General features: G+C 38.2%; 1 protein-coding gene across 1 annotated transcript in view; it reads right to left on the bottom strand.

The window, feature by feature from the left end:
- The window catches only part of LOC109106743 (ankyrin repeat domain-containing protein 50-like), a 176,528-nt gene extending 156,164 nt beyond the window's left edge, over positions 1-20,364 (bottom strand). Inside the window, exons 1-2 of the mRNA XM_042738718.1 lie at positions 20,259-20,364; positions 17,341-18,081 (exon numbers count right to left, since the gene is read on the bottom strand). Of these exons, the coding sequence (XP_042594652.1) occupies positions 17,341-17,801 (461 nt within the window). The 5' untranslated portion in view covers positions 17,802-18,081; positions 20,259-20,364. The remainder of the gene's footprint in view (positions 1-17,340; positions 18,082-20,258) is intronic.
- Positions 20,365-22,032: the final 1,668 nt, after the last annotated feature.

Below are 22,032 nucleotides of genomic sequence, written 5' to 3'. Positions count from 1 at the left end.
AAAAAAGATTAAGCTTTAGGTAAACAAATTAGATTCGCTTTGCAAAGACGGGTGTTAAAAAATAAAAATTTACAGTCGTGTTTGCATACCCCTTTTGTCTCCTAAATTACAGAATTCATAAAATATATATATATATATATATATATACACACACACACACAAATAAAGATATGTGTATATTTCCCACAAGACAAAATAATAACAATTTACACTATTTATCCTGTTTACAAAAAGTTTTCACTCCCTTGGTTCCTAGTATGTCTTATTGTTATTAATTAAATATTTGCACCTATTATGTAGTTTTTGTGTATTTTTGTATGAGCCTCCCTCAATTGCGAAAAGCTTTTTTTTTTCCAAAGAACAGTGGCAGCTTCTCTACTCAAAACAGGACCATTTATGTTTCATTCAGTTGTTCTTTTGCTTTGTGGAATGTATCTGTTATGTGAAACAGATTCTTCAAGCCAAAACTAAATAAAAAACAAAATGCATTATTTTTAAATGTTAAACATCTGGCAGATACCACAAGAGGAATGTAAACTTATGCACTCAACTGTATCAGCAGCCTTGCAAAACACACACACACACACACACACACACACACACACACACACACACACACACACACACACACACACCACACACAGCGACCTTCATCTTCATGCACAATATACAAAACTCAAGACCAGCAGTGACAGATAAAGGCAGATTTTCCTGCAGAAAGGGATGATTTGGAATTTGCTTTGTTTTCTCTAAAAAATAAACACAAGACGTGTAATGATTCCTGTGGCAGAACTAGGTCACATCTGCAACTTCACAAAGTATTTAGCACACTCGAGAGTTTCACATAAACTGTAAAAAGAATTTTTCAAAATAAAACACGGCTGAACCAAGGGTTTTACAAACAAGCACTTATGCCAACAGATGTCAAGGCATTCTGCTTCAGAGAAGTGTAAATTCCATAGTTTTTTCGGGATCTGCATGCATGTTTACAAGAGTCCCAAAGGGCAGATTGAGCATTCTATGCACAGATTTTATTTACAGTTCCCATGGACTCAAGACATGCCGAGGTCAAAGGAAAGGAAAAAAACATGAACTCCTCTAAGGTCGTTCACATATGTCTCAATCCTTCTGTAGCCCCACTGGTGGGAGAGCAGAAAAACATTCCTTTTCCATATAATTTAATTGGTCGCTCACTCATAGGATCTATATGAGTCAATTTTCTATGGGAAAAGAGTAAGTATCCCAATCCCAAGTTAATACAATACTCTTTTCAGCCAAACCCCAGAAAAGTGTTTGTGTCTTTCAGAAAGAAAAACCAACAACACAAAAACAGAATACAGATTACATCTTTCCTGGCTGGTCCCTTACAGTCTGAAAAGTTCACAAAACCCCTTTGAATAAGATTATATAACGTCCATCTTTCTGAAAGGGCTCAGGAGTTATTTTCTTTGTCTTTGGTGCTGAAGGCCTGAGGCTGCCGTCAACAGCTGAGGTTTCCCAAATAAAACCTGTGTGAAATCTAAACCGGGGCATGAATGACAACAGAGGCACACCTGTGGACAATCATCCCGCCTTCATGCCATAGTTTTTTCCTCGTCTCCTTCATACCATTGGCTTTTAATATCCAGTTAGAGAGTTCATTAGAGCCCACCCACTTTTCAGCGATGGTGGTTCTGGAAGTAATTTTCCCACAGGGGATTTTAAGTCTTTGTTAAAGCCTTATAAGCCATGAACCAAGCCAACCAGCTAAGATGAGAATCACAACATTATAAACTTTGATTTGAAGTAAATATGCAAATCGAACAATGAGACAAAAGTATGAACAATAAGAACAAGACTGTGTGCTTAACGGCTTTAGTGAGAGAAGTACTACAATCCCATGAAGCATTCAAATTACATTCATCAAATTAAAACAATGGTGAAATCTAAAAATTTTAAAGTTGTTGGTTGTGTCTATACAAACAATGTTCATTGCAAAATACGTATTTATGTGACTCGAATACGTAATTTGCAGTGCTTCATGGGATCGGTGGAGCTGAATATGTATTTTGGCGCAATCTGCTCACTGCAATTCTGGTGGAATTTTCTCTACAGGATCATGGGTAATGTAGTTTTGGTGGATTTTTTTTTATATTATAATTGGTTCCTTAAAAAAATAAGTTGAATTAATGTGTACAGAAGGGTTCAACAAAAGCACATACAGTAGATTAACAACCTCCGAGCTCACAACAGGTCTGTCTTTGAAGATTTATCTGTCAGTGTTAAAAATCAAGCTCTCTGGTGAAACCGAATTACATTTTTTTACTTCCAAAACCTGACTGTTGCGCTCTATTGCATAACATATTGCTCCAGTTCACCATAAAAACCTTTAAATGAAGTCAAATGGCCACTAGCATGTAGTGCAGTTTACAACCCATGTTCTCTCGTTGAGCCCCGGTGCGTCTGAGGCTTGCTTTTTTTTGTCATTAGTGAACGAACTGACCCAGACCTTCACCCTGCCATCAAAACACACAACAGTCTCCAAGCCTTCAGCCTTTGTGCGACTCCAGATGAAGGAAATAGAAAGGCTGAAAGAGGAAGGGGCCTTGTAGGGGGACTAAAAGTGGGGCATTGGAACAGATGACCCAAATATGTTATTTGGCCGGCGGGTCCTGCACGTAACTAATACTCATCTGTTTAAAGTGGGTTGAAGGGATGTTGGGTTTGGAAAGCCGCCGCTGGTTAAAGAGTTCACCGGGTTTAGAATACAGATTACAAATTACTGTCTAGTAAATACTGGAGGCATTTCAAGCGTTCATCTTTTTAGACTTCTAAAAAAACCTGGAGCCAACTAAACCTCTTTCATTATGTGTTCAGTATCCTCCCAAACACATGTACTTTCAATCAGAGGCGGGAGGTCGAGGAAACCCTGAGAGGATGTCGCTGCGCAATCTGAATCTGTTTTTCATGTTTCTAATGAAGAAACCGTGATTCTGTTCCAAATTATTCTTATTCTCCCCATTCTCAATATTTATTGACACTATCCTTTTGTTACCTATATTATATTATGTATTTCTGTTTCCAGTATATAATTATACCATGAAATGCAACTGCATTCATGGCTATCCCCGGACTGGGCAAATGTCTACTGTCCACTTAATTTGACTAATTGATTAGTTGATTGTGAAATGACTGTTTATGATTTATGTGAATCGACTGTCTATTTGTTGTTACTGCTTTTGTACAGTGTCCTTGAGCTTGGGAAAGGTGCTATATATTAAACATATTGTTATTATCATAAGCAAATATAAGGTAATAAAGGGGAACAAACAAACATTGCAAGCAATAAACGAGTATTTACGAGTATAAATTTGGGTATAAATTCAATCTATACAATCATAAAAAAAAATCTCTCCTCTTTCCTCACATAATTGCACTGTGATCATATCTGAAGTTGTTTTTTCTTTCAGATCTTTCTATTCCAGAATTATTAAACGTATTTTTCTGTCGGTTTTACCAAACTGTCATTAGAGAAAACATTCTGCTCCTTTATTTCACTAAATATTTAATCAAAACAAATAACAAAATTATGTCTGATTTTTAATGAGATCAAATAATATATTAGTATGAAATATGTAAATTTTTGGTAGTAGTTTAACTTCACCTGTTAAATTTATATAGCATATTATTTTAGCGGTATAGACCTGTATTGATATGAATAAAGCTTGTAATATAGGGCTGCTCGATTATGGCAAAAATCATAATCACGATTTTTTTGGTCAATATTGTAATCACGATTATTTAACACAATTATGAGGGTGCCATATGACCAAAACTTTATATGAGTGATTTATTTAAAGAAAGTGATGCATATCAAATATGAATTTTCTTATTGAAAATAATTAAACTGTCAGTAATAAAAAAGCAAAGGATAAATACAATAGAATAAAAAGATACAACTAAAATAAATATACTTCCCATTTTGCAAATGTCATGTTACATGATTTTACTGGTTAGCACAGGAAATCGGGCTTTTATGGAGGAACGAAAGCACAGTGCTGCAAAAAGGGGCGGAATGGGGCCCAATAATCATTTTATCTCAGTTATTGTATTTTCATAATCGTTGGAGGCCCAAATCGAAATCGAAACCGTTTTTCAAATAATTGCACAGCCCTAATGTAATATTTTTTTTTCAAGGGCAGTCAGGGATTTTTCTTTTTTTTTTCTGCACATTATTGTTGATGACAGCAGCAGGTTTAACAGGCTGTATTCACACAGATCTATTTTAACGGATCACAATTTTGTCTTGTCTTGTCTGTTTGGGAGGAAACTGGATCTTCCACCATAAATGAATTCATCAATCATGCGGCAGAGCGACAGACAGGTGTGCTTACCTAAGGAGTGGCCTTTGTGAGCAACACTTGGGTGTGTGAACTTCACATGCATGTATACAGACAGCTTGTGTTCCCACAGGAAAGAGATTTCACAAACGAGATCTCCTCAACATCTTAACTGTCTGCAATGAGATTAAACTTTTGCTCAAGTCTCCCGCTTCTCAGATGCTTCTCCTGAGAAAAGAAATAAAATAATCTCTGTATTCTCACACGTCTCAATAATGTCTCAAACTGTGCTCAGATTTGCCAAGATCCCAAAGTCTAAGGTCTAATCGCCTGAAGCAGTTTCTATGGCGGTTTATAGAATACAGATCGTTTCACAGCAGCTTTACAGTAACACACAAGAACATAACAATGTTATAATAAGTGTCAATGTTGCAAAATGAATCAATTATGACAAGAGAGTCATTATTCGGATCAATTCAGTTCAAGTTATGTGCTCATCTGATCGTCAGTGTAGTTATATCAGTGCATTTCAATTTTTCAAAGAACAATTATGATTGCGATTTAAAATGCAATTTAAAACAAGAAGCAAAAAATAATACAGGCTATATAATAATAATAATAATAATTTTTAATAATAAATTATTATTATAATAATGTTTATGTACTTTATTAACATTTAATTTACTTTATAATGCTGCGGTTTGCTGACATCATGTCGGCGGTCAAAAATTATAATGACTGATGACTTCGCGCAGCGCACACGCAATGGGATAGAAAGGGATACATTTGGCGCTACTGGGCATGTGCACATAAATACAGTATAATTTTTGTCAAACTATACAACATAATTAGTATTTCATTATTGTAAAGGGTAAGTTTAAGGCTGGGGTAGGTGTTGACGTTAATAACACACAATCTAACAGGTAAAAAATTGAATTAGAAACATCTAAACTTTTCAGAACGCAGCAAGTGCACCGCTGGTCATGTGACAAGAATCAACAAATCAGCGTCATCCTTTCCTGTAAGAGAAAAAGAAAGCTAAGACAAGATGGAGAAACAGGTGATCATAGCTGTACAAGGATAGCCATTTTTTAAATGAATTTAGTAGCAGAGCTACTGCAAGGGATTTTTAGAGTTCGAAATCCATTTATCCTTTGCTGAAACTTCTGCGTCTTCATGGAGAGCAGGTCATGGTTGCTTAGCAACGGCAGATGCCACGGGAGCGCAAGCATAGAGCGCAGACTACAGAGCGCTTTGGAAAAAAAAAGGAGAAAGCGGTGCACCTGTCGTTTTCCATGCATTTTCAGGTGCAAATGTGGTTTTGTTTTGAAGGGAAAAAAGCATATTGCTGGACTGATCAGAACATTTGGCGAGTCCAATGACCGAGTCAGAGACAAGTCCGAATGCAAACACCGAGTCTGAGACGACAGAAAAATGTCTCGAGCCCGGACTCCAGTACTACAGCCCTACATCTGAGCAGAGCTGACATGAACATTATAGGTAAGATCATCGCTAGATTAGTCAATGATCAAAACAGTCATTAGTTGCAGGCCTGCGTCTGAGTTCAGAGGGTGTTTCTGAGATCATCTTCTGTTGATGTGGTCTTTCCAGTCCGTCTGAAATAGTCCGGCACAGAAACCCTAAACCCCAGGCACATGTGTGTCTTGATGACTTGCTATTTTAACTCGCTCTCTGTACATGCGGTGAGGGTTCTGCATGAATGAAACATCGCTCGCCCTCAGCCGCCCGAAAACATGCAAGCGTCCGCTGCTCCGCGTTTGTAATTACGCCAGTCGAGCAAAGTTTCCTAAAATACACTTGAATCAGCAAACTTCCGAAACGCAAGCTGCCCAATTCAGAGCTCTAGTGTGTGTGTTCGGATCCAAATACAGTGTTCAGATTACACACAAGCGCTTCAGCAGTGTGTTGAGTCAGAGGACCGGGCCGCTCTCACAGAGATAGAGAACTAAAATCATTATATACAAACATCAAATCATGTACAGACATGTTCTCTGCTGCAGACTGAGATGAAAGACTGCTGCACTATTGTTGAGTCAGATGCAATGATACTGTAGTATAACAGTGCACTAGCTATTTTACTCTAACTTCACTTCTCACTGCATACAGCTACAGTTAAATACAAACTACATTGTATGGAGTATTGTTCAAATTACAGATGAAAAATGCATCTGATTTCACTGTTCTGAGTTTGAAACAAGTGAAACTTTATTACTTCATTTTTATCTATATTATTAATTAATTTAAAAAAATGTAATTAAATTACATTATTTTAAATATTATAAAAATAATGTATAAAGTGTTATATATATATATATATATATATATATATATATATATATATATATATTTTTTTTTTTTTTTTTTTTTTTTTCCCTTAAATACTGATTTTTTTAGGTTATGGTAAAATAATACAATAAAATATTCCTTTTGTTTTTATTTTGTAATTTTTATATTTACATTTATGTACCTTGCAGCCACTTTTATGCAGTTTTATGAATTACTTTGTATCAAATTCAACATGAATGCAACAATAGATAAAAGAATAATTATAAAAGAAGTGGCAAGTAACACAAATTAAATATGAAATTTTGATGTAGAAAGACTGAAATAGTATTTTTTTTTCCTGTGTAGGTTTGTTAAGTCCAATCCAAACAATTGTCCAAAAAAAAAAAAAAAAAAAAACAAATGTTAAAAAGCCTCATCCAATCAGAACAGAGGCTCATCATCAGTCCGATGACAGCTCAAGGATCAGGATGTTTGCAGGAAAGACAGAGACACCAGACTCTTCCTGCTCTCTCTGCCAGCATGAACGAGCTGCACTTCAGTCATTTAACACAACATCTCTCTTCTCCATCACTTCAGAGGGTTTGCTCTGCCAGCTCAAGGTTAATGTGTGCCGTGTTCCTCTCTGGAGAGATGGACAGAAGATGAAGGGTGCGGCTTTGACGCCGTTTTTAAAAGAACTGCATTTCTAAGACAGAATCAGCAGTCTAGAGCATGATGGGATATGATCGCACACACTAACACTCCTGGACCTCACGCTGGAGAGTCTGGCCTGTCACCAACAACAATATAACACAACCTGACCAGAAAGAGAAAGAGAAAGAAATTCCAAGGGAAGGAAACTTGAAGATTGTGGAGACGCTCGGGGAGCAGACATACACCTCACCTGTGGACAAGGGGCCTGTGTGTGTGAGTGTGTGTGTGTGTGTGTGTGAGTGAGATAGTGTGAGAGAGAGAGAGAGAGAGAGCGAGAGAGAGAGAGTGAGTGAGTATGTGTGTGTGTGTGTGTGTGTGTGTGTGTGTGTGATAGAGTCAGTGTGTGTGTGGTGTGTGTATGTGTGAGAGAGTGCGTGTGCGTGTGAGTGTGTGTGTGTGTGTTTTTCTTTCTGATCTGTGGTGATTCCCAGCACTGAAAGGGGAAAATGAACCATTCATATATGAGTGATTCAAAAGCATATTACAGTCAGCAAACTTTTTGTCATGAAGTGCCCTTTTCAGTGTTTCTAGCTGATCACTGTGCCAATATACACTCACCTAAAGGATTACAAACTTTTTGTCATAAAGCAAATACCATGTGACGTGTATGGTGACCCATACTCAGAATTCGTGCTCTGCATTTAACCCATCCGAAGTGCACACACACTTGTCGAGCAGTGAACCCACAACACACTGTGAACACACACCCGGAGCAGTGGGCAGCCTGATTTATGCTGCGGCGCCCGGGGTAGCCGTTGGGGGTTGATGCCTTCAGTGTGTAGAGAGAAAGCTGATCACTGTGAACTCACAAACCCCTTATACACTCACCCTAAAGGATTGATTATTAGGAACACCTGTTCAATTTCTCATTAATGCAATTATCTAATCAACCAATCACATGGCAGTTGCTTCAATGCATTTAGTGGTGTGGTCCTGGTCAAGACAATCCCCTGAACTCCAAACTGAATGTCAGAATGGGGAAGAAAGGTGATTTAAGCAATTTTGAGCGTGGCATGGTTGTTGGTGCCAGACGGGCCGGTCTGAGTATTTAACAATCTGCTCAGTTACTGGGATTTTCACGCACGCACAACCATTTCTAGGGTTTACAAAGAATGGTGTGAAAAGGGAAAAACATCCAGTATGTGGCAGTCCTGTGGGTGAAAATGCCTTGTTGATGCTAGAGGTCAGAGGAGAATGGGCCGACTGATTCAAGCTGATAGAAGAGCAACTTTGACTGAAATAACCACTCGTTACAACCGAGGTATGCAGCAAAGCATTTGTGAAGCCACAACACGCACAACCTTGAGGCGGATGGGCTACAACAGCGGAAGACCCCACCGGGTACCACTCATCTCCACTACAGATAGGAAAAAAAAAAAAGAGGCTACAATTTGCACGAGCTCACCAAAATTGGACAGTTGAAGACTGGAAAAATGTTGCCTGGTCTGATGAGTCTCGATTTCTGTTGAGACATTCAGATGGTAGCGTCAGAATTTGGCGTAAACAGAATGAGAACATGGATCCATCATGCCTTGTTACCACTGTGCAGGCTGGTGGTGGTGGTGTAATGGTGTGGGGGATGTTTTCTTGGCACACTTTAGGCCCTTAGTGCCAATTGGGCATCGTTTGAATGCCACGGCCTACCTGAGCATTGTTTCTGACCATGTCCATCCCATTATGACCACCATGTACCCATCCTCTGATGGTTACTTCCAGCAGGATAATGCACCATGTCACAAAGCTCGAATCCTTTCAAATTGGTTTCTTGAACATGACAATGAGTTCACTGTACAGTCACCAGATCTCAACCCAATAGAGCATCTTTGGGATGTGGTGGAACGGGAGCTTCGTGCCCTGGATGTGCATCTCACAAATCTCCATCAACTGCAAGATGCTATCCTATCAATATGGGCCAACATTTCTAAAGAATGCTTTCAGCACCTTGTTGAATCAATGCCACGTAGAATTAAGGCAGTTCTGAAGGCGAAAGGGGGTCAAACACAGTATTAGTATGGTGTTCTTAATAATCCTTTAGGTGAGTGTATACACACGAGCAGTACCAATAACAGCTGATAAAAACTGAGCAGCAAATCATCATATTAGAATGATTTCTGAAGATCATGTGACACTGAAGACTGGAGTAATGATGCTGAAAATACAGCTGCGCATCACAGAAATAAATTACACTTTAACAGAGATTCACACAGAAAACAGCTATTTTAAATTCTTCAGATTTAAGAAAGAAAAAAAACTTTCAAAAATCATAAAAGTTGTTTATTTTCAGGTGTAAAATAGACTTTAAATAACAGTTTTCCAATGTGACTCTGCTGAACATCACTGTATGTGTGTTTGCGCTTCGTCACTGTGATTTGTGTGTGAAAAGCTGAAAAATGCTAGTTGTGATTGCATTTTAAATAGCAGAACGATGTCATTCACTCAAATCGCGCAGCGTGATGAAGCGTCTGAAGTGATTAACACTCTGTGTGCATATTAGCTTCTGATCCGGTATTGAAATTTGTATTAAGAACAACTAATTCCATTGGTTTTTAGCTTAAATTAGATGTTGCTATTGTGCTAACCACACTTCAAACTCGTTTTCACCGGCAGCAGAGCGACACATGACAGTTCTGCACTGTTTACCACAGATTAGCCTTTGACCCCTGAGCCCCCGTCACCATGGGAACGGCACAGAGGTCACAGAGATCGGCCCCTCACACCCAAACAGCGCTAACGGTCAAACGCATTAATGAATAGGCGTGTGCGGGTGAATCTGACATCTGACCCGACTCACAGAACACAGCTGTCTCAATCAGACTCTGAATACTGTGAAGAAGATCATAAACTGACTCTTACATTTATTCCTTAAAGAAGCTCAACGCAACTGAATGCTTTCAGAAACACTGTGAAAATCTCTGTATGAAGTTAAAACAGCTGTTTTCTGTGTGAATCTCTGTTAAAGTGTAATGTATTTCTGTGATGTGCAGCTGTATTTTCAGCATCATTACTCTATTCTTCAGTGTCACATGATCTTCAGAAATCATTCTAATATGATGATTTGCTGCTCAAGAAACATTTCTGATTATTATCAATGTTGAAAACAGTTGTGCTGCACAATATTTTTGTGATACATTTGAGTTTTCAGGATTCACAGATGAATAGAAAGTTCAAAAGAACAGCATTTATTTGAAATAGAAATCTTTCATAACATTAGAAATGCTTTTAGTGAAATTTTTGGTCAATTTAATGCAGCCTTGATGAATAAATGCATTAGTTTCTGAGTGAAATCATACAGGACGAGTCATGATTTTATCTATCAGCATCTGATCATTGCTGTATTTGCCGTGATGTTACTAGCTAATATTAACATTTGCCACCAGCAGCCTTTCATTAGCAGACAATGAAGTAATGAGTACAATCAGAGCAGGAGAGTGTTATTCAGAATGTAAACAGAATGGATGTCGATGTCGTGTTGACTTTAGAGCAGGTGTTTATAATCTGCGGTTAAATGCATCTGATTGTAATGCTGGACACGAACCACTTTGGGATTTCAGTTGATCTTTTGGTCTAAGGTCAGTGTTTACTACTCACGGATGTTTACTGTGAGCCACCACACACACACACACACACACACACACACACACACACACACACACACACACACACACACACACACACACACACAATTTCTTCTCAATCCGCTGTGATGTCATCAGAAACACAACACAAACAATCGCCAATTGACTGCCCAACTGAACATCACAACAGTAATATCAGCTTGTGGTTTGCAAAAATAATGAACACATGGCAGATGAAATACAGAGAGAGAAGCTCATATTTTCAGTGTTTTATAAAAAAAAAAAAAAAACACTGCAACTTTTGAAAGTCAAATCCACAGTGAAGAAAAGAGCATTTATTAAAACTAAACTGTACAGTAAAAATGTCTCATCCAAAAACACATTTACACGTCAGTAGCACAGATTCAAATGTCTCAATGGCCACGTACACACTTGCTCTGCAATGGATGCTCTGCAGTGAATGGGTGCCGCCAAACAGCTGATAAAACATCACAATAATCCACAAGTAATCCACAGCACTCCAGTCCATCAGTTCACATCTGGAGAAGACAAAAGCTGAAACAAACAAGCTGTATTGTGATGTTTTTATCAGCTGTTTGGACTCTCATTCTGACGGCACCCATTCACTGCAGAGCATCCATTGCTGAGACACTGATGCAGTGCTACATTTCTACAAACCTGATGAAGAAACAAACTCATCCTGATCTTGAGTAATCTGAGGGTGAGCACATTTGCAAGCAATTTTTCATATTTGGGTCAACCATTCATTTAAATTACATATTTCAGTGGTGCAAGAAAATCACAGGGAAAAATGAATAAATGTTGACTCATTCCTGCTGGCAGATATTGTTAGGAAAAAAACTAGCAAACCAGAACAAGCTCAAAATCCAAATGCAAATAAGACCAAAATACCACAACCCGCACCTTCCCACTTTAATAACTTCATATTCTGGAACGCTTTATGAGCAAAGCCCAAATCAACAAGCCAAAAGATGCTCATAATAAGTGCCAATGTAAACTCAATCAAGACTGTTTTGGTGCAAGACATATTGAGAAAGTGTTTGTTTTTGTAGTGCCATGCCAGATTCAACAGTTCTTTTCATGGAAAAATAACTTGAAATCCAAGTTAAAATATATTTTTTAAAAACTAAAAACGTATACAATGTTTGAGATTAATTTCACATATAAAAAGAAGGAAGGAAGGAATAGTGTGGTGGTAATATGATTAATAAGAAAAGGGTTTGTAGAAATGTCAGAGAAAATCACACAACAGATTTAACAAACTCTGTCAATGAGGTGTTTTCTTTCAGACTGAATCTGTACGGCCAAATCAAACAGCCGCGTTTATCTGTCCTCACATAACACACGCTCGCTGTCTCTCTGCTCATTAGAAATATTCACACATCTGCTGCTGATTTCCTGCTGCAGGCCTGAGAAACTCATCCAGCCTGATCTCCACTGACTCACACACACAAACACACACAACAACGCCTTTACTTTCTAGCACTGGGACACATTTATGTTTTCAAATCAACATTAGTCCTAAAATAGAAACCAATTATGTAACATAATTCATTTTTATGCAAAGTAACACAATAACAGACTCCCTGATGCACCGCACACACACAACTCTCAATCTCAAGGTCTGTAATTGTGATCTGGTGCGTGATGTAAATGCAGGAAATAATCAGGTGGAGGTAGAGATGGTCACCTGTGAAGAGTTTGGTGATGTGTTTGTTCTGCCGGCGTGCCGAGCAGATGAGCAGAAGCCAGGGCGGGAAGAGCTCGTGATGGGCGGCCAGCAGCTCGGCGATGTTTGCTGACCTCTGATCTCTGTCTCCGGTCAAACAGCCCTCGTCCACTGAGTCCACCAGCACAAACAGAGCCTGAGACGGAGCCCTTACAGCCCAGCAGCGCTGGGAGCAGCAGAAACATGCAGCTGCAGACACACACACATACAGATGGATATAGCATCTTTTAAAACAAAACATGGTCAGATTCAGCAAGTTATTTGCTAGTGATTCAAAAACCGGTTTTATTTTCCCCAAAATTTTGTATTTTCCATTTATTTTTTTTATTGATTGATTGACTGCCATATCAGCTGCAATAGCGATACTCATGGCAAAATTAATAGTATGTCAGTTTTAAAAGACAATTATCATTACAACGTCATTTAAATAAATTGTTACAATAATTAAAAAAGAAAAGAAATACAAAAATATACATATTCAAAATAATAACAAGAATAGCAATATGAACAATTATACAGAATCTTTAAATTTTATGCATAATAAAAATGTGAGTGATTTATGTTTTAATAATCAAAAAGTATATGAATTAATTTAATTTATAAAACAACTGAATTATTTATTTTAAAATTTAACTATAATACAGCCCTAGAGCTAAATTAGTTTTTTGTCGTTGTTTTTTTTTTCCGAAAGTGGATACCGTTTTGTGATTTAATAGAAATGTATTATCAAAAAAAAAAAAAAAAAAAAAAAAAAAAAAAAAAATGGTGACAAACAGATTTCCCTTTTAAAATGTGATCAAATTGAACAATTCTTTCATGTTTTGGCAAAAAAAGATCTGTACAACAGACCTTAACTGTTTAAAATCAGAAGAAACTTTTAAGTGAAAACTGTATTATTACATTTTTAATAATATAACTAATCAAATTATTATTGTTGTTTCAGTACATTCTACTGTGCAACAGTAACTTTTCTGTCACAATTTCTTCATGTTAAACCAAACTTTTATTTTTTCGGACTCGGGCTGTAGTGAAGATCTCTGATGATAGTTTTTGATGAAATGCTGATGAATTGATTCAGAGCAGCTCTGTAGATGAAGTTCATGAGTTCATGTTTTGGCACAATTTTTTTGTATAAATCAAAGAATCCTGATTTCGAATAGAAATATTACCAAACATTAGAATAAGACATTTTGTAATTAGCCGTACCATGCAGTGGAAGAGAAAAGTTTGATAAAAATGTTTGTCGGCACATGTAATTAACCCCCTCACGTTTGACGTGCTTTGTGAAGGACTGTGAGTGGAATATATATCACTAGCCGTCATTCACACAGAAAGTGCTTTTGTGCTGACAAGATGCGATGCGGGCCGTGGATTGGAATAAGAAAAAACGCAAGAAGATGGGAGCTGAACTTCATTTAACTTGAGCGCTGTGTTTTTATAATGCCGTTTCATGCATGATCCGCTGCAAGAGACGCGAGCGCAACAGTCAAACACGTCCATGTTTACATAGAAAAACATTGAGCAATCTAATAAAAAACCTGTAAAGAACTACTAGTGTAAGTCTTATATTTTATGTATGAATAGTGGTAAAGCAGCAAAATCGAATTTGTTCATTGTTTTTACAGAACATTTATAGTTTTAATAGTCTACTGGTGTTATACCTTCAGTTATGAACTACCTTGACGTTTGAGAATTTTTCAAACAAGCATTTTCCTTGTATTATTTCTGAACATATAATATGTATAAGACAATTCTGTACAATTAGTTGTAGTTCATCTCTGTCTGTCCACTTATTTCTTGTTTGTTTCTGTCATTATATCAGTTAAATGGACTCGATTAGATGGAGTCACTGCTATCTGATCCCTACAGAAGACTGACATGAGGTTTTGTTTGTTTTTAAATCTGATATTTGTACAGTAAAATCATGACTAATGTGCACATGTGTGTCTCATCATCATCTCACTGCTCCATTACTGTAATACTGTATCTGACCGAACACACAGATGAGTCTGAATGTGTCAGTTCACAGAGTCTCATTCGGCCCACGTCACACACACATTAACAGAGCGACGCTCAGACACAAAGTGTGTTTGTGCACATGTGTGGGCGCATGGCCTGAAATCTCCCAGCATGCACTAGAGCAGAGAAACACAGCAGATAGTCAGGTAGCAGTCAATCAGAACAACAGAGACATGATTCATTTAACTGCAGCAGTGACACACGTCGCTGAATAGTACTTACACCACATCGTGAACTATTTCTCCTTAATACCACCAAACTACACATTTATTTTAGCTTGTTGTCAAGGCAACATTTCTCATTTTCATAAAATGTAACTACATTATTGTCCAGCTCTAATCTGTTACATGCAACTACTAAGGCATGGAGATAATAAAATAGTATAAAACATTAACATCACAACCTTCTGTAAAGCTGTTACAAACTGCATTGTGAAAAGTGCTAGGAAATAAAATCGCCTAAAAGTCAATTTAGTAGAACCAGGAAACTCTAGAGAAAAGTGAACCAGGCTCTCATCTGTGCCGCATCATTTACCAATGCCTGCGTAAAAAGACACTGATTAAATTACCCTGATATTCAAACCAGCAAACCAACATCACAATGTTCATGTATCATAATCAATTACATCATTGTTCTGTGGAAATGCAGGCTGAGAGGCGTTCACAGATTCCCAGCTCAGAGAGAGAGAGAGACTGTCTCGCTCGTCTAAAGTGGTCTGAACCATCGACTACAAACTGCTGAATCATCTCTCAGAGAACGACAGAGACGGACTGAGCTCCACCCTGTTCATCCTTCATTAGTCCCTACACCACACCACCAGCCCCCTATAAACCCTGACTGTACTGGAACAATTCTGCTTTAGATGAATGTTCAGTCCACACTGACAAAACACTCACATAACACAGGGCTTCCATTGCACAAATTATACTTTATATATCTGAAAACAGTTCTTGACACGTTAAGATGTTTGAAGATGTCCCGGAATGACTGGTCAGTGGTGAAAGCTCTTAACCTGCCTGCGGTAAAAACACGGACCCCATCGATGGGCTTCAGTTTACCATCACATTGTGCATTTCCTGCCACAACAACACCACATCCTCATCTGAGGTCTGGAAGATCATGGCCTACACACAAAACCCTGTGAATCAACACGAGCTGCACCCAACCTGACCTCAAACAGCACACAAACACATTCTGTTTTAATTACAACAAAACCTTTTAAACACTTTTTTCAGTAATTACAACCCCACTGCACACCTGAAGTTATTCTGTCAACTTTCAACATTATGACCCACTGTCCTTCACTTTTATATTCTTTACAGATCTCTACACATTACTGACTTTTTTTAAAGAAACTGATACTCTTTTCAGTAAGTACGCAATAAATTGATCAAAAGCAAAGACATTTATAATGTTACAAAAGAGTTCTATTGCAAACAAATGCTGTTTTTTGAACTTTCTGTTCATCTGTGAATCCTGAAAAATAAAATGCATGATGGTTTCCACAAAAATATTGCGCAGCACGACAACATTGATAATAATCAGAAATGTTTCTTGAGCAGCAAATCATCATATTAGAATGATTTCTGAAGATCATGTGACACTGAAGACTGGAGTAATGATGCTGAAAATACAGCTTTGATCACAGAAATAAATTACACTTTAACAGATATTCACAGAGAAAACACTTATTTTAAATTGTAAACTGTTGAACAGTAGAAAGAACTGATACTGAATGAACCAGATCTTTTGACACAAACATACAGCTCTTACAAATCATCTACAGATCTTCCCTCAAATTCAGCAGAACTGCAGAGTTCATGTGTGGAGACCTTCACTCGAGGTCACGTCAACACACACACACACACACACACACACACACACAATCCACCTGATTTCTGCGAAGCAGGGTGAATCCGAGTGAATGAGTTTCATCTGCGCACACTAAAGCACGTGTGATGCTCGTGGTGTTTCAGCGTCTGCTCTCTCTTTGATCTCCAGAGCTGCTGAGAGCACTCTAGTATTCAACCTTTTCATTTGAAACAATACACAGAGAAAGTCAAGTCTTCACTACAACTGCCAAAATTAAACATTTGGTTTAACGTTAACAAATTATGACAGAAAAATATTACTATTTATAATTTTAAAATATGTATATTTATGTCAAAACAGCACAACAGGATAAATATTTGCACTAATAAATACTTTCACCAGATGATTAATCACAGTTTTCACACAAGATTTGTTTATTTATGCAAATATGACAATATCTAATTAAATATGCACTCATTTGCACAACAAAAAATATGAACTTTGGATAAAACCAGGCTCACAGAGTTGAAAGTTTTCCACTTTTTTTGGAAAAATTTTGATTACTCTTTTTATTTCACAGTAAATACTGTAAGAAAAAATACTTTATATTTACATCAATTTATTAAATTTTTAACAAAAAAGTTATTTTTAGGGCCCTATAAAATCTGAACTGTTTTGGAGGTTTTATGTAATTTTTATCATAACACTCTACTTTTGTAGTAACCAGAAGTTCAGTGTCTTGATCTGATGGTACAGTAGTTCATTAATTAAGCCTTAAAGCGCAGAGCTGTAACCACTACACCACCTCACCTGAAGCTGTAAGTGAAAGATCTACTCCTCTGAATGCCAAACGAATGCTGCTCACCTCTTGAACGTCTCCGCTGGGTTTCTTTCAATCTCTCCCGGCTGCAGTGCGCTCTGGACCGCCGGCTCTCTCACTTTCTCCTCGTATTCCGGCACGAGTCCTGACCGGCGTATCTGAGACACCAGTCCGCGGACTAAGCCGCTCACGCACAGTGTGTCCGAGTCCTCGGCCCGGCAGAAGTGGAAGCCCAGGCAGTGCTGGTGAAGGCCTCGGTGGACGCCGTGAACCGAACTGGGCCACAGTAACTCTGTACACAGAGCTGTCTTCCCACTGCCTGGACCGCCGACCAGCAGGACCCCCCAGGAGCCGCCCTTCCCCGCCCCGCTGACAGGGTTGAGCGGCTCTGTGGTTCCCGGGGCGCTGAGGTTGCTGGTTTTCTCCTGAAGGCAGTGCTGGATCTTGTGGAAGACCCACTCGCGGCAGTAGAAGCGTTTGCCCTGCAGCAGGCTGGTCTGGGCCATGATCTGTGTCCTGCGGGTCAAGAGGGGCGCTCAGATGTTACTGGGCATGCTCAAACCCTGAGAGGGCATCCGCGTAGACACCCGTGCATCATCACGATGAGTCTGAGTGACCGTTCCTCCCTTCGACGAACACAGAGGACCAGTGGACTGAAGAACTGGACCTTGAAGGTGATGGGGTTAAAGCCTCACAACCTACACAGCGAGGTCTCCATCAAATCCATCCGTGTCTCTGAGACCACAGTGTTGTCATCATGCAGCTTTAACGGACTGATGAAACACCCTGAAACAAACAACACAGTCACCATTTACTTGTAGCACACGTTATAATGAACGATCATCTCAAACATGGCACTAGCAATGCAACGGTCATGGGTTCAGTTCCCAGGGAATGCATGAACTGGTCAAAAGCATACATCGAATGCAAGACAAAAGCACTGGACAATTGCATAAATGCAGTTGAAACACATTTGTCTTCATAATTATTCATCAACATTTAATAACTTGATCCACCTCTGAAAGTTTATTAATGTCTTAAAAATGTTCGATTTGAAATGATACTCTGATGCCCCAAAACCTCTGCTGTGCAGCACTTTTATTTGATTATAAATTCGATAGATAGCATTTTATAAACAATCAGCAAGGACTCTTGTTGCTCAAACATGGCACTAGCAATGCAACGGTCATGGGTTCAATGAGCTGGGAAGGAATGGGTTCGAATCGATCATATGCATACACTGAATGCAATGTACGTCACTTTGGATAAAGCATCAGCCAAATGCATAAATGCAAAAGATTAATGAAAAAACATGTTCTTCAAAATCCTTCATAATAACTTGCTTCATCTCAGAAATTCCATCAACCCTTCCTAAATTATCAGCAATATAATAAATCAATATAAATATATCATATAAAAATATCAGCAATGTAAATAAAAATATAGATCAGCAAAATAGATTGTAAACACAGGGTCATGCTGACTTCATACCCGTGCAAAAACACTCAGTGGGTGCCGACCACCTCTACTGTAATTCTACAGTATCATAGGTTTCTTCGTTTGGAGTGAAATATACATGCAGCAAGCACTTTGGCCAACATTCAAAAGAGCAACAAACCACTAAACGTATGCAAATACTGAGCCAAGTGCGAGGAGAAACACAAACACTCAATAAGTGCAGGAGAATCAAGCGTCCAAGCAGCTGGTGAGTCAGCAGCATTTTTGGGAATCTTAGGAAAGACTCGGAATAAAAGCTACATTTGCCGTCCTAAAATGTGGTGGATTGACAATGATTGATACTTTGACGCCAAAAAATATTGGCGATTGAACTTTATGTCCCAAAAAATTTATGGTCATTGACAATTAAACTTTTACAGCCTAATAATATTAGTCATTGACAATAGATCTTACGACGCCCCAAAATATTGTTGATTCATAAATGATGCCCCAAAAAATATTGGTGATTGACAACAGATCTTATAATGCCCCAAAAAATGATACCCCAAAAATATTGTTGACTGACAATGATAACTTGATGACCCAAAAAGGCAATGGATGACAATGGATCCTGCGATGCCCCCAAAATTTTGATGATTGACTATGGATCTTTTGATACCCCCAAACGTTATTGATTCACAAATGATGCACCCAAAAATATTGGTGATTCACTATAGCCCAAAAAAAAGCTGATTAGGTTTTGACACACAGCCAGAGTTTCCTGATGGAAAAACGTCAATTCATGGCTGTCGACAAATAATAAAACAAAGCCTGAACACCGCAACTACTGGTGAAAAACCACGGTAACGTTCAATTAATATGGGATTTCTATAAATCAGAGTTTGACAGGAACTTTTAAAATCTGTCAGGTATCTTCACTCTCTTTCTGATGACAGTAGTTGCTAATGCTAATGAGTTACCAGAGTTTTACAGTGGTAAGAATCACTGTAGTCACTATAGTTCTTAACGGGAAAACTTTGTGAGCCGGAATATATCTGAGCGCTCTTTAAACGCCCACCAGAACGAACCCGTTCAAACACCCACCAGAACGCCACAAAAACAACGTACCTACAGGAACGGGTGACAAAGACTCTGAACACACACACACACACACACACACACACACACACACACACACACACACACACACACACAACACGGGTTCCCGGTTTCCTTTCATTAGAAATTCATCTTCAAATTCAAAAACATTTATTTGAATCGTGACGGTTATTTAACGGCTATTTAAACGGTTATTTAACGGCTATTCTTACTAAAACATCCCGTTTACTCTGAGAGCGAGCGACGCGACAACACCAGAACGCTCCTGCTGTCGGTGCCGCAAGCGTTTTTTGCGTTGATCATAAATGGGATCGTTCCAGTTTGTCGCGTCGCGTCACTCGCGTCAGACGCGGCGACTCTGAGAGGAACTTCAGCGGAACGCTGTAAATATCTGACAAATATCTCACCTCCAGCGCGTCTGTTCTCTCAGATATCATATCGCGTCCACAGAGAATCACTCTTGTGACGGTTTTCTGTCGTTATTCCCAATCCCGAATCTTCCGTTCACATTTTTCCACTCCGGTTGTGTGTCGGTTTGTTCTGGTGGAGCTCCTCCCGCAGACTGTATGCCGCTCGTGTAATGTCGAGCGCTCCGCCCATCGAGCATGACGCAAAGACGCATGCGCAGAGGATGATGGGAGATGTAGTTCTGCCATACGTGAATTACAAATGAAAGAAAGAAAAAGAAGAACGTACATAAACTGTGTGGTAATAAAGTAAGGTGTATAAGTGAAATAATAAAAAAAACTCAACAATAATATTATTTGTGCTACAAACCAGAAAGACATAAATGATGTTTACTGACATTCTTTGTTTTGTTGAGGGTGTTGGGAAAGTTTACTTTTAAAAGTTACTTTCAAAAAAAAAAATGTAAGAATTACGTCACTTTGTTACTTTTTATGGAATTAGTAACGAGTTATGTACTTTTTTGCGTTACTTTTAAATCTGGGCCCTGGCTTGCTTGTTTTGTTTTTATGTAAAAAGTACCATACCAAACGTGAAAATGTTTCTGCCATTTCTGACATTATACCTCTGAAACCCAAACACCTGAACACCCAGCCAGGTTTTTGTAATCTTGAAAATAATATTGTATTCACAATAAGACATTTTTTACGTTCAATAGAATGTTAAAAATAAATGTTCAACTAACATTGTAAAGTTAGTAGAACTCGTGAGAATCCTTTTGTAAATAACCTTAGAAATCATTACAAGAAAACTGGACATTTCAAACATAATATAATAATATGAAACATCTCAAACCATTTCTCAGCATATTTTTATAAGCTAAATGTTTTACCTGTGAATGTATAGTACATACTAGAATCCCAACTAGCAAGCAGGTTCTCATAACTCTGGCTAACGTTTCTAGCAACGTTCTCTCAAAGTTATTAACAAACATTCTTGCAGTAACGTTCATTCGAAATAATCTGGGGTGTGTTTCCCAAATGGGCACAAGTTCCACAGCCCTGGTCTTTAATAACGGTCTGAAAATGTTAGCACAAAAACATTAACATTTTATTTCTGAAATGTTTTATTTGGAACTTCATTTAATTTTTTTTTTTTTTTTTTTATAGAGCACATTTGAAAGTAATGTTTCCATAATGTTTACAAAATTCTAAAATGGAATGTTACTTTAACACTTGTTCACAGAACATTCAGAAATAATGAGAATGTTAGCAAACGTTCCTAGAACATATTTGTCTTAGCTAATATAGTGTATTTTGTTGTCGTGATCCCTCGGATGGTTTGTGGTTTTCATTTTTCAAGCTTTGTTTAAAATCACAGTGACAAAAAATCACATCCGATGCTTGTGAGAAACAAAAAAGGCATGAGTGTGATGTGAATGAGAGACAAATAATAAATAAATAATCGCATGTAAATGACGAAGGACATCACCAATCAGGTAAAGCAGACGATGAAGAGAGGAATAATCAGTCAATCAGATGGCCGAAGAACTCTCTGAAGCACACAGTTTCTCTCCCTGTCCTGTGACGGGTTTGTGTCGATCATCACTCTGACCTCCGAAGTGTAAGGGTCAAAGGTTAACGGTTCTTGTTCTGACCTCATCATCTCCGTCCATTTCACCAGCACTGCAAAACTGAGCAGATGAGTGAGTTAAACAGTTTTGAATAACTGCAGTAATATCTCAGATGAACTACTTACTGGACCTGAAGCCGCTCA

The sequence above is a fragment of the Cyprinus carpio genome, chromosome B14 (assembly GCF_018340385.1).
Source record: "Cyprinus carpio isolate SPL01 chromosome B14, ASM1834038v1, whole genome shotgun sequence".
In the NCBI taxonomy this organism is placed as follows: domain Eukaryota; kingdom Metazoa; phylum Chordata; class Actinopteri; order Cypriniformes; family Cyprinidae; genus Cyprinus; species Cyprinus carpio.
Note: the sequence above shows the minus strand (reverse complement) of the source record. Positions and strands in the feature narration are given on the sequence as shown.